Source organism: Clinocottus analis, unplaced genomic scaffold (assembly GCF_023055335.1).
Source record: "Clinocottus analis isolate CAN_PGR_092001 unplaced genomic scaffold, fCliAna1.0.p SCAF_8, whole genome shotgun sequence".
In the NCBI taxonomy this organism is placed as follows: domain Eukaryota; kingdom Metazoa; phylum Chordata; class Actinopteri; order Perciformes; family Cottidae; genus Clinocottus; species Clinocottus analis.
The window spans coordinates 16,161,123-16,178,512 of record NW_027176240.1 but is presented as its reverse complement, the minus strand read 5'-3'; the positions used below and the strand labels follow the sequence as shown (position 1 = coordinate 16,178,512).

General features: G+C 44.7%; 2 protein-coding genes across 5 annotated transcripts in view; one reads left to right on the top strand and one right to left on the bottom strand.

The window, feature by feature from the left end:
• The window catches only part of cdh23 (cadherin-related 23), a 164,170-nt gene that overhangs the window by 130,231 nt on the left and 16,549 nt on the right, over positions 1–17,390 (top strand). For 2 of the 4 annotated variants that reach the window (XM_068567304.1, XM_068567302.1), the window contains 5 exons: positions 73–221; positions 563–698; positions 1,291–1,679; positions 2,016–2,117; positions 2,213–2,227. In XM_068567304.1, coding sequence (XP_068423405.1) covers positions 73–221; positions 563–698; positions 1,291–1,679; positions 2,016–2,117; positions 2,213–2,221 — 785 coding nt within the window. In that variant the 3' untranslated portion in view covers positions 2,222–2,227. The other 2 variants (XM_068567305.1, XM_068567301.1) reach the window with 2 other exon arrangements.
• vsir (V-set immunoregulatory receptor) lies at positions 6,242–16,533 on the bottom strand. The gene is made up of 7 exons (XM_068568214.1): positions 16,397–16,533; positions 10,593–11,006; positions 10,323–10,373; positions 10,121–10,231; positions 9,858–9,885; positions 9,031–9,206; positions 6,242–7,367 (listed from the first exon to the last, which is right to left on the bottom strand). Exons 1-7 carry the CDS (start codon positions 16,482–16,484, stop codon positions 7,330–7,332), a joined length of 906 nt encoding a protein of 301 aa, XP_068424315.1. The 5' UTR covers positions 16,485–16,533; the 3' UTR covers positions 6,242–7,329.

The following is a 17,390-nucleotide window of genomic DNA, read 5'->3' as shown; positions in this document are numbered from 1 at the left end:
GCTCCATCTCACTTTCCCTTACTCTTTCTCTGTCTCTGACGTGTGTGTGTGTGTGTGTGTGTGTGACTGCAGGGAACAGCAACAATCTGTTCAGCATAGACAATCAGACCGGGCTGGTGACAAGAGGCCCCAGGGCTCTGGACAGAGAAACCAGCAGCTCCCATGTGCTGGAGGTGGTGGCCTACAACAGTGACGAGGGCAGCATGAGGAGCTCTGTGAGGGTGAGGAAGAGGAGGGTAGCTTTTGGGGGATGATACTGTAGCCTGTGTAAGTTACATCCCCATGCTTCGTGTAAAATGTTGCAGCATAATTTATCCAACAGTTTGGTCCCGTCCATAACAGAGTGGGATGATTTATAAACGGAAAAGGAAAATGTGGCTGGCGTTTCTACCCTCTTGTGATAGATTTTGTCTCCAAATGTGGACGTCAGAGGATCTAGACTCTTCAGTGGGACTCAGATATATATTATTTATGTCGACTGAACAGATAAAACGGCCGAGCCCTTTTCCCAAAGAGTACAAGTGTTTCTGTAGTTGATGTGCTTAAATGTCTCCCCCTGCAGGTGATCATATATGTGGACGATGCCAATGACGAGCTGCCAGTGTTTACCCAACAACAATACAACCGTCTGGGCCTGAGGGAGACCGCTGGCATTGGCACCTCCGTGATTGTGGTGCGTGCCACGGACCCTGACACTGGTGAGTCCAGTCCCAGATCCGTCAGGAGAGGGGAGCGGAGAGGCCCCACTGCGGCGTCAGTTCAAGCATTGTGTTGTATCTTCACGCCATGAGGCAGAAAGATACATTTTGCTGATCGTGGCTTTAAACTTCCTACTTGCATGGGGCCGTTGTTTACCCTGTCACCAGCAGGAGCCACAGCAAAGAGAACCATCAAGCCTCTAAACCACAACATTTGTATCGTGTTATTACATCACACGTGCACGCACAAGAAAAACATTCACTGTATCTGCCATTTGAATCGCTACTTCTGCTCCACAGTGCAGACTTCCTCTATCCACTTCCCGTGGTGTTAAGTGTTTCTGAGACACCTTCTGATGCATTTGTTGCTGTGACATACATTTTCCAAAACATTAGATCGGGCCTGAAACAGAAATAACAATCACACAGGCAAAAGAGTTTCTATAACACCAAATGGAGGAAGCTGTTTGCACGTTGCAACTACGTCGTCAGTTTAACAATGTGACAAGGTTTGACAGTTTATTGCTTTGTTTTTAAAGTTATTATTTTTTAGCCGTTGTCCTCATCAACCAGCTCCCTTCTTCCCCCCCAGGTGATGGCGGAGCTGTTGCTTACGCCCTCGTGTCCGGCTCGGACCGCAAGTTTGAGGTGGACGTGAGCACTGGCCTGGTCACCACTGTGGACTACCTGGACTACGAGACCAAAACCACCTATTTGATGAACGTCTCGGCCACTGACCAGGCGCCCCCGTTCCACCAGGGCTTCTGCACGGTCTATGTCACGCTGCTCAATGAGCTGGACGAGGCGGTGGCCTTCTTCTCCGCCGGCTATGAGGCTTCGCTTCGCGAGAACATCGCCACAGGGACAGAAGTCGTCCAGGTGCGGGCCCAGTCAGCCGACAACTTGAATCAGTTGACTTATCGCTTCGACCCCGATACGTCGCCCGCGGCTCTGGCCCTCTTCAAGATAGACAGCATCACGGTGAGTGGAGGGCCGAGGGAGGAAAGGTCAACGACCATATGAGCACACCCTATGCCCACCTTCTGTCAAATAAGATGCATCCATCAGCCGCCGTGTGATTCAATAGCACCTCCTTCCCTGTGATTTAAGCTTGCGGCTGCATGACTGTAAGCTGATCAAAGAGCTCGTTCGCTTTGAAGCCATTTGATTCCTTTGAAAGATGAGAAGATGGGATTCCATTTTGATGATAGTTGTTAGTCTCTGTACCTGCTCACTCTCTGTCACATTAGTAGATGTCTTCCTTGTATGCAATCTTTATGGAGGCGGAGATGTATGCTGATGTGTGTGATGCTTCAGGGCCGCATCACTGTGACAGGCCAGCTGGACCGAGAGAAGGGGGATATGTACACCTTGACCGTTGTAGCTGATGATGGAGGCCCTAAAAAAGACTCCACCGTGGTAGGCCTCCTTCTGCATTGTGTTTTTTCATCTTTCTGCCTGTCGTGGACAACATTCTATTTATGACTGCATGTGTTGTGTCTTGTCTGTTGTAGAAAACTTAATGGCATTCCTCTTTTATTCATTGCATCTCTCATTGGAAGTGCAGAAGGTAAGACTTTCTGCTTTTGTAAGGTGTTTTAACGCATAAAAGGCAACATGACATTTATTAATCTGCAGTATCTCTGATTTGGGGGATTTGGGGTTATTTGATTCATTTCAAAGGTAAGTATTTTGTTGAATTGCAAGTTATTGAGCTTATATATTGATCTTGACAGGTTTCAATCACCATTCTGGATGAGAATGACAACAGTCCAGTGTTTGACATCACATCAGATACTTCAGTTGATGTCCTGGAGAACACACCCATGGGGAAAAAAGTGGCTGTGGTGCTGGGAAGGGACAAAGATGCTGGATTAAACGGACTGGTGAGAATAAAAGATCGAGACGTTTAGAATGTACAAATCTCTTGTCATGTCATCAATAGAACATTATAACAATAATTTGACAGATTATTGCAGCAATTGCAAGCTTTTATAGCAGGTTACCTTGTGTTTGACATGTAATATTAAGCACATTGTGTTTCATTTTTTGCATCATTAGGCTATATAAAAAATATTCGTACTAGTATTGGTGCTATTAGTATTTGTATTGTTGTTTTTACACATAAACATAGTTTGAATGCGGTTTGTTGTTGTTCTCACTCGACACACACACACACACATTCACCCACACACAATTCCAAGAACTATCTTCAGGAAGATAGACTTTTGTGCGGTATTGGGTCTGCTACTCAACAAGGTTTCAGCTCCTCATTCTTTCTGTAGCGTGTGCTATATACACAGCCAATTACAATTATGAAACTATTCATACATTATGGGTAGCTTTATGTTTAGAGCGTCTCACTGAGCCTGAGCTGTTATTATAATGTTACTCTTTCATTCTTTTTTCACTGCCCCTTTTTCTCGCCTTTTTTTTCGTTTCCTTCTGACTCATCATGCTTTCTCAGGTTAATTTCACTCTGGTGGCAGGCAACATGGAGGATGTCTTCAAGATCAAGACAGTAAATCACACCTACGGGGAGGTTTTTGTGAACGCTGCTCTGAACAGAGAGTCAGTAGACCGCTACCTACTGAAGGTCAGGCAGCAACCTATGTGCATGTATGATCTTTTAACACACGTAGAGATATATATAGATAGACATGTACACATGTTACATGTACACCACAACCCTGACTGTTTTTTTTTTAACCTCAGACTAACCTCAGTCCTGTGCCACACTTGTTTCATCGACAAACACAGAACCGACTTTCTTTGATACAATATAATTATGTAAAATATAATCGTGTGAGTGTTGGATGGCACAAATGACGTGTGTTTTTCTGATGCCATTAAACTATTATTCATGTCCGTGTTTTCACTTCAAAGGAAAGCTCACAGCATCTTGCCTCCCAACACAAGATTTTGCACAAAAGCACCAGGACTGAATGTGGAAGCACGGAGGATGACGCCTGATCTCTTTGTGCCCTGTGTGTTTGTTTATGTCCAAATGCATGGTCAGGCTTGCATACTCGCGTACAATGCATGTGTATGTTGTTACAGGTGCGTGCCGTTGACAATGGCTCACCTCCCAGACACACAGACCACTCCCTCACCATCAACATCCTGGACGTCAATGACAACGCACCTGTTATTGAAAGCCAGAGGGGCTACAACGTCAGCATAAGTGAGGTAGGGACACACTCACACGTCACATGGAGCATGATGTTCACTTTATTCACACCTGATTTGCATGTTTCTCTCATTTTGTATGCATCACTTTTGCATAATTTATTACATACTGTTATAATTGGTGATGTCTCGTTCGTATTAAAGCATTTACCCGTTCAGTGAGAGTTGCGCCTTTATTTTCGAAGCAATAGTCAACAAGAAGGCTTCGTTTGTGACGTAACTTTTAGAATGTCGGAGGAGGTACGTCTGTCCTCCGTGTGATAGCGACCGACGAAGACATCGGTCCCAACGCCATGCTGTTCTACTACATAACTGCTGGAAACCAGGACCTGACCTTCCGCATGGACCGCGTGACAGGAGAGATGGTGACACGGCCGGCCCCTCCCGACCGAGAGCGCCAGCAGGAGTATCGACTCACTGTCACCGTGGAAGATGACGGCACGCCACCTTTGTCGGTAAGAAACCAGGATCAGCAGCAGAAACAAGTTTTGACACTGCAAAGATCTCAACATATCAGATAAACTACTTCCGACCCGATACATTCTTATGTCAATGCTTCACATTATGATAATATAAACCAATGTATGTATCTTTAAACACTCTTCTTCATGCAGTGTGACGGAGTAGCCGTGACGTTGTCAGAGTCTGATCATATGCCCCGCGACCCTAATGAGGATGAGCTGTTAAGATAATGGATGGATGGATGGATGGATCTTCTTACCGAGCCATCTTTTGGTACTACAAACTGTCATACCTAAAAGATGAGCCTTTTCCGTCTGCTTACTGCCTCTTTGTCTCCCGGCCTGAAGCCAGGATACAGTACACATTAGATATTAAACATTGTAAGACCTCATATCTTCTCATAGCGCGCACAGCAAATGTAAAGACATAGTTAGTTGATCATCTGTTAAGCTCTGTAAGTACAGGAAACACCTTCGTTGGTAAACAGGAAAGCCACAAGTAATATTTCCAAAAAGAGGAAGAAGAGTGCTGTTGCTTTTCCTGTTGACTGTGTTGAAATGTGTTCATGTACGTAGCTAGAAAGAGTTATGGACTGTATGTGTCACACCTGAATGACTTGTCATCTGGCAGTGAGTTGTACTGTATTTCATTTATTTTGAACTGAGCTTGTCTAGGTCACAGTGAGATAGAGGTGGCAACAAGCCTAAAATACTGCAGTTCCTGTAAAGAAAAAAGATATACATAGCTAATGTCAGGCTGTGGAAAAAAGAGCACTAAAGAGAGGAGATGGGCTGCAACAGGCATCCCTCTGTCTCTTCTAATAAAACAAGATACTGAGATTGTTTTATCATTTCTCCCCTCAATGCCAGTCTCCCTCTGGTGTCCACCATCTTAGAGGCAAACAAGTGGAACAACCTTGTTCCGACTGTAATGGCTCCCTCGGCAGCAAGTGCCTCACGTCCTTGTGTGGTGACAGTTTTGGAGACCTGCCAGCTGAAAGGAACAATGATTTCAAATACGAGACACACGGCTTTAAGGTTTAAGAGCTCCACTTTAATATACAGGCTGCAACCAATTTGAATGCAATAAACAGAACAAATATGCTTTTGCAGCTTTGCTCCATGTATTTGTCTCATAGAAGCTTTTTACAGGATGAAACACAAAATGACATGCCGCTGCAGAATTGCATGCGAGTATGCAAACACACATTTAAACCAGACCGCAAAGTTATTCTTGACACTGTAACACGTACACACACTCACACGCACACACACGCAGAGGCACACTTGAGAACAGAAATACTCAAACGTAAGACTTGAGTTTGACTACTCAATCAATTTCAATAAACATACTTTATACCCTGTCCTATATACCTGCTACACATCATTTAGAGATGATTTCCGTTGAGCACCTGCTGTACACATTTAACCTCGATACGAAAAAACACCAGTGGTTTCTTAGTCACACGCAGCCGAATTAATAATTATTGATGATAATTATTAATACGATTTCCATCACTTCTCATTTGGTTTCTGCCGACCTTTGATACGATTTGGTTCACATTCCCATGCCATTCCTCCACACATGAATGGTATTTACTTTTTAACATGACATTACACGCACAAAAACAGTAGGAATGAACATTAATATACACATCCTATCAATTTACACCAGACACATGATGCCAGAAGAAAAAAAAAGATTGTTGAGGTGGCAGTGATTAAAAGTTAAGATTCTTTTATCAAGAAACTGTAAGGATACATTCAAGAGTAAATTATAAACATATTTCGAATTAACTTTGAATTCTAAATACTTCCACATACTCGTGTGTATATATATATATATATATATATATATATATATATATATATATATATATATAGAAAGTCACTGTGAAGTGCTGCGTTTCTGAGAGTACAGAAAGGAAGGAGAGTATTTAGAGACAGTCGTGAGGTAGCAAAGAGGGAAGAGAAAAGAAGCCGAGACCAAGTGGATAAGATGCAGAGGACCAGTGTAATCCCATGAAAACAAATTACTCTCAACATGAGACTTCTCTGACGAGCCTTTTTTGGTATTACGCAATCAGAGCACAGTCCTGACAGAGAGCCGTCGGTCGCTTTCACACCTGTGAATCTGTTCTTTTGGTTCCTGTCCACTTTGTGTTCCCACTGACGTAATACAAGTGACGCGAGACGTATTCACGTAATGTCACAAGGACTAGAAGCTGCTTTGATAATTCTCCATTATCAGCGCTACACGGATGAAGAAGGGAAAATAAAAAAAACAAGTTTTCTCCAGTTACTGACGACAACTGATAAATCATATTTATCAGCAATGTTTTCATGGTGTGACATCATAATATGGGCAATTGTTTCCGTGACAGTTCCAACCATCAGCGAATGTATCGTTGGATCAGAAAAGAAAATTTAACAGTTGTGTTTGTTGATGATTGTCGTACATTTTCTGTCACATGCTCGACCCCGTGGATGGTCCGAACCAGCGTAAGAGTGCAGCTCTTTAGTTTGAACTACAGAGTGCACATTGGCCCAAATGAACCTAACTAACTAGCAACATAGTTTATTTGACAATGAAAGCAGCCCTTGAGTCCACAGAAACTGTTTAATCACTCTTAACATGCCACCACATTCAATGGTAGAACCCCCACCCTCAATTGGATCCGTCTCAAGCAACGGGCGAGCCGTTGTCACCCTGCAGATGGACCATCACACACCAACCTTGATTCTGCCGCAACACACAAGTGCACACAAGCAACGGTTCGCTTTTGGCCTCCAGCTGTTGTTGCAGGTGAAAATGTTTTTGAATTAAAAAAAAAAGGCAGTCCGTTCCCTCCTGCGGTCCAGACACTCCCGGCAGACGTTATTGTGAGAGTGATAAGGGCAACATCGCTCTGGAGCCAGAAAGAAGAGGAAAAGGAGTTGCAGGTCAGCAGTTCGAGCAATGAACGAGGTACCAACCCCCTTTAAGCCTGCAGGAAGTCTGGAGACTCAAGGATGTCGTCTGGAATAGAGAATAGTGCAAGGTTAGGGAGAGCATAGAAAATCTCCATGAATTAAGCTGCACAACTGCACATTGTATGTCTGTGTGCAGACACTGAAATTTAAACATCAAAGAGTTAAAAAAAAATGCACTTCCTGCCCAAAAAAAATCAGACGGAAGATGCAACAGCATTTCTTTTTCCAGACCTCCCACTCTATAGATTAGAACAAGCACACAGAGAGACTGATGTATTTCTCAGAATAAGATGTGTTTCGCTGGAAACCCATTGAAAAGCAGAACAAAAAGGCCTCAAACCCGAGTTGCAACATATTGACGATAACAGGGAACTGCTGCTGGTTAAATTCCTCTCAGCTAAAGGTCAGCGGTCCGAAAAAGATGAACAAGGAAGCTGAAGTGTGCTCTTCATCCATGTAACAGAAAACCTCAGGCAAGAAACCAGGCTGCGGATTCGTCATAACTTGCGTAGACAACTGAAGGAAATGAGCTCTGACATGAAAATCCACTGTAACAAGTGTACAGAGTATCGTGGGGTGGGTGGGGGGAGGAGGGGGGGTTCTTGCGTTGGATGTGGTTTTTATCAATAGGGACAAGGTTGTAATCTAAGATGCATCTTCCATCTGTCAATCGTTATGAACAGAGGTTCTCCCACTAGTGACCCATTACCAAAATGATATTTGGGCACAACTGCAGCATCTCATAAGACTCACTGAGTGTGTGTTTAAGCTTGTGAGGTTTTCCATGCAGTACATTGTCAATGAGCTCGCACCCCGTCAGTGTTTCTCGGACTTGTTTCCACAGGTCATAGGAATAACATATGTGATGGTTTGGTTTCAGTAGACGGAGACTATTCCCCTGTACCGTCATAGGCCGTCGTTCCAGGAAACGGGGCAATTCACCTCAGTATGCTTGGAATGTCTGCACAGGTGCCCCAGGAATCGGTAGAAAAGCACTCAGGATTGAACCCTTTCACCGTAACTAATGTTTCGATATTATTTCAAGTCGAGTCGGGAGAGAATGGCTGAAGGGGCCATTAGTGTTAAATGAGAGTGCTGATGTAGAGAATGACTTGCGAGGGAGGCGAGAGTAGAATAGTAGTAGGGAGGGTGACAGCATAAGGAGTTGGTTTGGGGGAGAATCTAAACTACCCACACACAAAGTGTTTTAGTCACATCAGACTCCACCCACGCAGAGTGTGAGCAGGCAATTTTGCACAAGAATTTTCCGTTTTAGCAGAAATACGCAGAGCCATGTTTTTTCTTTGATTTCATCAGAGTATTTTACCATAATAGTTGTACATTTTGAAATCGGGATTTCCAGAGCTACGTCCTTGTGCAATCCAGTTTGGTGCCACTACTCGAGAACTTTAGTACCTCGTTTCGGGTATCGACCCCGAATGTCAAGGGAGTCGGGTGTATGCATTTAGAATGTAGTTAATAACAATAATAATAATAACAATAATAAGGCATGACCTCCCAATGAGCACATTCGCTCCTCTGAAAGACACCCACTTCGTCATGTTGATGAACTCTCCTGAGATAACTCATGTTACTCACTCATAACACAATTTCTCTTGTCTTGGCCTGAATATTGTGTTCCCTGTAGTTTGAGTTTCTGTTCTATCAGTGTGTGTGTGTGCGTGTGCGTGTGCGTGTGTGTGTCCCACCTTCTATTGGAAAGAATACGTCCCCGTGTGCAGGAGGAGTGAAGGGGGTTCCTGGCTCAGACAACAGGTGGCGTCCTGTCTCCGATGATTGCCTGGTCATTATCTGAGAAACCGTGCGGGTCTTGATCTGCGGCGATCCCCCGAGGAACACAGGGTTCTCATGGCCGTGAGCCTCACTGAAAATATGCACACACACACAATGAAAAGGGAAGCGTACGGATGAGGAAGACATTGCCGATATGACCCAAGGAACAGTTTCAACATTCACCTGTTGTGCAAGACGTTTTAAATGTCTATGCGTGTCACTTTTTGTATTCTGGCAGCAATCAGGGTTTCAATACCTAAATGCAGTTAAGTTACTACACCAAAGTGGTTTGCAGTAAGTTGTGTACATACACATAAACTAAAGAAGTGTCCCTGCTGTGAGCGATACATCTGTTTCCTTGTGTGCCTTTAAAGTATTTAGATTTCCCCAAAAAATCTATTCCAGTGGCACACAACATAAAGTGCAGTGTGAAGGCAATATTCTGGACTGAAGTCCTTTTTGTTGACCATTATGCCCCCAAATCAATGTAGTAATGGTCTATTGATGTTTTGAAGCTATTTGTAGGTCTCTAGTAAACAAAGGTTCATGGGAATTATCCACTGAATTGTAAAACGCTTTGGTCTAGTTAGGATTTGTGGCTGAAACCATCCATTGTGTATCAAATGTTGTGGCCACTTCATGGTGGAATATCCATGTAAATAGTGTTATTATTCTAAAGAGCAGCTGTGTTTTGAAGCTGGCCTATGAAAGCAGCTGCCTGGCGGACTGTGGGAAAACGTACCTGTCCATCCTCACCAGCTCTTGTGCACCTGGGAGAGAGGAAGCGGGAAATGGGCCATTGTGAATGAATTGAAACAGAGCGGAACACTACAGATCGAGTGTGAATGTGCTTCCTACTGTGTGAAATACAGTTAATCCTCCTCAAAGACAGGAAATATGTGTCAGACAAAACACTATGGGGGACCCAGTGTGAGACACGTATGCAGCATTGACGTGGAAATGGACGTGTGTGTTTGCTTGTTTGTGCGTATCGGTAGTACGTACGTCTGCTCGACTGGGCGCTATGCCTCTGTTTGTACACAAGCACCAGAATAAGAGGCAGCGAAAGCAGGGCCAAGATGCAGGCAGCTATGGCCAAGGCCACTGGCACAGAGCCTGGGGAAGCGACAGAGAAACTGTGAGGTAAATAAACAAAGTAACTGGCGAGTCATTTATTGGCTTTGAAGGCCTGAATAAGGGAAGGTACCTCCAGCTGGTGCTGAATCCCAGACAGTGCAGTCTCGAGACCCATTCCTCCCTGCAAAGAGAACGAAGACACGGTTTCTCACATGCAGTATAACACAGGATAACATGGCTCCGGTTTTCTGCCTGTTAATTGCAACAGTTACCGTTCACTTCAGTGTACGACATTCATGCCCAATGTTGACGACCGCATTACATACGATCCAGGCTCCAGGAAGAGAGCCTGATACACAGCCTAACACACATTCACGCCTGCATGGTTTAATGTCCTTACTGGGTGTAACCTGGAGAATGACGTGGCTGTGGGGCTTCTGCACGACGGTGCCGTGTTTGTGTTCCACCTGCAGGTCGAGGAGCATGCAGCAGTAGCGGCCCTGGTCAGAGTGGGTCACGTTCTGCAGAACCACCCAGAAGTTGTGCTCTGTCGATCCAAACTGCAACCCCGCCGGCAAGCTGTGGTTGCCATGTAAATGGCCAACGATAGTATGGCGTGGACCCGTCCGTCCCATGCAGCGCTGATCACTGTGGGGCGTGAAAAGCCAGCTACGCTTCAGGACATCGGTGGGGTGCAAGGTGGCCCCTATCTGGCTACACACTAGTTTGACAGTTGCGCCCTCAGGACAGGTGTAGTACAGGTGGGGGGCCGAAACACCCAGAGTGGCGTGAGCGTGGGACAGGTCGCCTTTATCTAGAGAGAGCAGACAAGGATAGTAGAAAGTAAGTAACACATATAACTTCTATCAACTTCTGTTTCCTGGGTTAGACCTTCAGACAGGCCTTCCTCCCTGGTTGTGGACCGCCACAAACAAGCTGCTACCAGCCAAAGGCTGTAGGTTAGAGATGATAAAGGATTGCCTGCCATCCCGAGTAGGAGGTGGGATTTGTATGCAGTTGAAATTACAGGAAGTGTTTGAGAAGCGCAACCCCAGGGAACACAAATCCCTAAAGATGACAAAGAAAAGCCAGAAGAAAGGTTAGTGTTTTGTCAAAAAAGAAAGGTCACGTGTTTACTTTGATGACAGTGGCAGTTAGTCTTTCTGAGGGTACCAAATCCAATAGATTCATATTCAGAAACTGCATGATACATTACATATAACCAGAACAAACCCGGTAAAGCATAAAGGCCAACATTGATTGATTTCAATAGAAATATTCATACGTTAATGCTACAACGTGGACGTCCTATTTCTTAATGACTTTGGATATGCTTTGTGAAGATTTCATGTACAGTCAAACAGGATGTTGCTTGGTAAATAACATTTCTGGTAGCCTCAGTCGAATGGGGTGGGACCACCAGTCGAAGCATAAACAACCAGAGTGTAAAAACAAATCATAGCCACCACCAGGCGAGTCAGAAGATTTCCCATGGCCTATATGCGTCTTTGGTTTTTGTGCGTTTTGGTTGAGCAGTTTGTTCCCTGTTCTGTACATATTCCTGCTGCGGTTAAAGATAGCACATCGTGTGCTGGCTTAAGTCAAATTTTACTAACCTCTCGTGGGAGTTTAATTGCCGGTTCCTCTCAGACAGCAACAGAGAGAGATACAATACAACGTATACAGGATCTCATGTGACGTGTTTTTAAACTCGGGAAAGTGTCGAAATTTGACTGTTGCTTCGCGATGATCAATCACTTCAATCTGACTATCGCGGCGTGGTATCATTACCTAGTTATTGCAGTGAAATGGCCGTTCCAAGAAATGAAAAAAGACAGCGGTAGGATATATCTTTACATATTGCATCCGGTTCTGACGAGTACATCGGTAGAGACGGACTCTTTCATGTGTGGACTGAATAGTTATCTCATTGCCATGACACAACAACACAAACATATCCTCAGGCTGAGCCACTCTCTAATTCCTACAAACAAGCAATGCAAAAACTACACAGCGGCATCGACATGCATCATGAATTGCTTTCCATCTATTCAGCATGTAAAACAACTCTTGCTTCGTCTGCTTAAATAGATCACTACCCTCCGTTGTCTGTAACAGACTGTGGTTCAGCATCAAAGAACGCTCGGCGTTGTGAAGAAGACAGGAAGGCCGCGGGTTCGTGAGTGTAGAATGTGGTGGGGGGTGGACTGCAGTGTGAGAGATGTGCATGCAAGAGTGTATCGTTTTGCAGGAAAATCTGTGTGTGTGTGTGTGTTTTTTTGGAGGGTGACTGACGGGTGCCAGGGTGAGAGGAGTGGACTTCCTTCCTGAGTCGTCCGGCCACGCGAACACGGCTCCCACTCCCACTCCTCCTCCTCCTCTGTGGCTTCTCACTACTTAAAGCTGAATGTGAAGGTCCACCGCTGCTGCTGCTGCTGCTGTACGGCTCTTCAAGGGCCCATCATTTCAAACAGGTTGCACCACTACCTGTACCCCAATTACTAATGGTGTCACTGCGCTGTGTGTTCCATCTGGCCGTCGAAGTCAAAACACATGCTGTTACATCACAGCTTGAACGGTTTAAACCTCGTGGAGAGCAGTGTGATTCACTGAATATTGAACAATTAACCTAATGTTTTTATTTTCTTGGGAAGCCAGCAGACGGAACATGCAAGAGCCGTTTTATATCAGCCAGAACATAAATGAGGAAGCACATACATTGTGTTAGTGTAATCAACATGACAGTAGTTGGTTTATATGTTGCCGGATGGGAAATACAGTAGCTGCCATAATGATTAGCTGGGAGGTTTTTTTTATACTCAGCATGTGTGCATCCTGTGTATGCCACAAAGTGGAGAGTACAACCACGTTCCTGTGTGTGAGCAACTGAACTTGGTAGCAATAGGCGAACCTGCAAGGGTGATTAAAGTGAAACTGCCCCTCCACCCCACACGGCTGTTCCGGCCGGTGAGATGGGACAATAGGAGGGGAAGCCCTTCTCCTCTCCCGTTTCACACCCGCCCCGCCTTCCTCCATGAACTCTTCACTGGTTTCTCTCGCCTTATTTACGCTAGTCGAGATGGATTTCCGACATACATATTCTATCAACCGGGCGGGGTTCCCACAGTGAGCCGTAATTGATGTGGCCAGGTAAAAACTGACAGCAAGCTCTGCCCCGTGTCTGGAACAGACGGGACTTCTTTCACTTTACACCAGACATCTGTGTTTTGGCTCCATTATGGATCTAAGTTTCCTTCTCTGATCTCGGGATCCTGATAGCCCCTCAGGGCCCAGAAACAGGCCCTCCTTTGTTTTAAGGCTGAATGCCACCTGTTAAGGACATGTTGCGTCTGACAGCTTTCTTACATTCACACATACAGTTGAGCCTGTGTGAATTAATTAAACATGCCTTCATATCTCCTTGACTTACTCCGAGTTTAACCATTTGAACTACATATATATCGAACTGTTCTGTTTTAAAGAGGAGTAAATACTACACGGACTCTTGAAAATACTCTACTGGAAAATCTGGTATTCTTTCACTTGCGAGTTCTCAACCTGTGTTTATACAAGTGCTGCTACAAACACACACACACACACACACACACACACACACACACACACACACACACACACACACACACACACACACACACATGCTTAAGACTCGCCCTTCTTTCACACCTACTGTAATGGTAATGTTATCCAGCCCATTATAGGGTGTTAATGAAACCAGCAGGAGGATCCCAGATTAGTCCCTACACACACACACACACTCACTCACACACACACACACACACACACACACACACACACACACACACACACACACTAATAAAAGTGTGAGAGTTTCAGTTGAAGCTTCTGGCATGGGGACCAGGTGCATTAAGCATCTTTTCAGCAAGAGGAAGTGTTAAAATATTGCACTTCAGACTCCTCCTAGTCCTAAAAGGATGTGGTTCAGGTTCAGTGAGAAAGGTCATGCTCGGGGATCCATGACATTTGATTACACTCATTCACTGTGTCTTTTACCTTGTGAGCCAATTGCTGATAAAGTTGTTTGTGTAGGTTTTGTTTAAATAAAGAGCACACTGAGTCCCAGTCTCAACCTTCCTCTTCCTCTAAATGTACTTCATACATTGAGACACTAAATGGTGGTGAAACAACCGCTTCATAGACACGATTACAACATCATTTCTTCACTTAGCTGCAGCAACAATGCAGATAGCATTTACATTTTAATGAATGACTTAATCTAAACAAAGTGACTTAATTATTATTAACTAGGTTTACTGTGTCCTCCCTCTTTTGGGCTAATTTCCTGCTTTTCGTACTTCGATGATATTGTCAAAACTGTTTCTATTGTAGTTTAGATCTCGACACATAAATTGCTGTTAATCATTGGAGTGACTAGAAGCAGAGTTACCGCTCTATCAGTGAAGGCCAATGCTGTGTCCTTGGGTTATTTAGAGAATCAGTGCGGGAGACGCATCCTTAACAGATGAAATGAAGGCAACTGCTGTTAAGGGACTCTTTACTTCTCATACCAAAGAAGTATATCAAACCAAGATCTCAGTTACAAATGTTTGTCAGACAATTAAAAAGGTGATGCCACAGAAAGTCAGAGAAGAACCAGGGAGCTCCCCTTCCTCTATTATCTTATTACTCACGCAGTGTGTGCCCACACAACTGCTGCTGCACATCAACACACTTGCTGATGGCTGGTCCCTGGTCGGGCCTGTTCTTGTCGATGACATTGACCCAGGAAGACTTTCTTTTTTTTTGTATCACACCCTAGTAATGGTGTATTCAATTAGGACAGAGGATCAATGAGCAACACAAGGACCCGTCACAGCAGGAGGAGAAAGTAGCAGAGATGGAGAAAGACGGAGCAGCCACATCCTGTGGAGTTTATTGACCATTTTTGACTGTGCCATTGTCCTCCACGGGGAGCTAAATGCTTATCTAGACTGGGAGGAAAGGACTGAGGCACTGATTATTGCTCTTGTTTATCCCCAGTCGAGTTTTGTGGAGGAGAAACACATTATTGGCAGTGGTTTTCAACATAGACTTGGAGGAAGGAAACTTCCAAACAAAAATTACACAACAAGGCTGGGTGGGAGGGCATTGTGCAGTCCTGAAGCTGGACCGGCCTATCAGAGGTTTTACTGGAGCCAAAGGTCTGCATACATATTTCAAACGGTTTTTAATAAAAACAAACCAATCGTAATTATGTTTTTGGCCCGGGATGGGTCAGCCTAAAAGTTCAGTCAACATCTCAAAGTTTCCTTTGACGGACTTATCGCGTGAGCTTATCTAAACAGACCAAATCCTGACGCCCAGCGCCGATAACCTCTGCGAGGTTTCCGGGGCGTTTGATGTGAAGCACCCTGCGCCCCGGAGGCAACAGCTGCTTCTCCCGTCTCCTCTTGCACCAGTTGCCTGAACTTCAAGCAATGCCAAATAGATCCTGCATTTGATTATCCCCCCCGACCCGATCACATGAACATGGATCGAGCTTCAGACTTGTTTTGTTTTTTTCTTTACAGTTTTGGGTAGAACTATTGAATGTAGAAATCACCAAAATGTCCCCGCGCTGTATGAAAGTTCCCCATGTGTAACTTTTATTGTTTGCATTTCTGGCCATTTTAAGACACAGGCTAAAAACGTCCCATGTACCGTCCAATTTGCGGCTATAAAGTGGATTTACACCCGACTCTGCATCCCATGGGTGGGGCTTTAAAAAGCAGCTTCACGCCAGATGTTTCGTCTCCAAACAACAACAGCAGCAGCAGCAGCACATGAAGACGGAAAAGCTTCACGCCAACAATGTGAACGTCACTTTTCTTCTTCTATTAAGCAGCAAAGACACAAAAGAGGGGAAAAAGTAACAGATACAGAAAAACCACGCGCCTGTCCGACGCATCGCGTTGCTACTGAAAGCCAATTGGTGGCTTTACGTTTCTATTCGTCGTCTACTTGTGTCCGTCCAAACTTGCGACACAATACTTTAGCTGTGTTTTCCTTTGTTTCACTCGTGTGTTTCGATTGACTTTTTGTTGCGTGCGTGCGTGAAAAAAAAAAACAAAACCAGTATCGTTCCCCATCATTGAATCCATTCAATCGCTTGAAGGGAGTTGCTAAACAAGTTGACACACGCCGCGCGTGAGGAGCCTCAGGGGCAGGTCGTGTCCTCGTGCTTACCTCCAGCTGCCGACAGCAACACGGAGCAAAACCACAACAGGGACTTCTTTCTCCAGACTGATGTCCGACACGGTAGTCCTCGCTCCATGACTGGCTGCAAGTTCAGCAAAGAAAAGAAACAAGGAAAGTGGAGCAGAGCAGAGTTTGACTCAAGTTCTCATCAACTGATCAACTCCCCGCCCTCTCTATCTCTCTCTCTCTCTCTCTCTCTCTCTCTCTCTCTCTCTCTCTCTCCCTCTCTCTCTCTCTCTGAAACTATGCAGACTCCTCAACAACAAAACGCAGAGGTGCTTGACAGTACCTTGGCTTCAGCCCGCTGTCTCAACTTTCTGTATCGAGCGAGCAACGTGACACGACACACTCCTCCCCCTGCTGTCAGTCTCCCTCTCTCTCTCTCTCTCTCTCTCTCTCTCTCTCTCTCTCTCTCTCTCTCTCTCTCTCTCTCTCTCTCTCTCTGCCCACCCCCGCAAATATAGCAGATAATCATTATTTTCAATCACGTACAGACAAAATCCTCATACGATCTACAACTATTTAGCTTGGATAGTGTGTGTGTGTGTGTGTGAATATATATATATATATATATATATATATATATATATATATATATATATATATATATAGAGAGAGAGAGAGAGAGAGAGAGAGAGAGAGAGAGAGAGAGAGAGAGAGAGAGAGAGAGAGCATTTTGTATATTAAGTAAAGTTGCTGTGATAGTTTAGTTATTATTATTATTATTTGTCATCTTTCACTCACTAACACCTACACACACACACACACACACACACACACGCACACACACACACACAGCTTCCAGCTCATGGAGGAATCCTCACATTGGGCACTGGGAGGGAGGTCAGACTGGTGGAGCAGGAACTGAGTCATCACTCGACCTTCATCCCGAACACTGATACTTTCACTCGTGTATCAGACTCTGCCAATGGTTTGATGAGGGGGCTTCTTCTAGGATGCACTGCTGTCTTCACTTCCACTT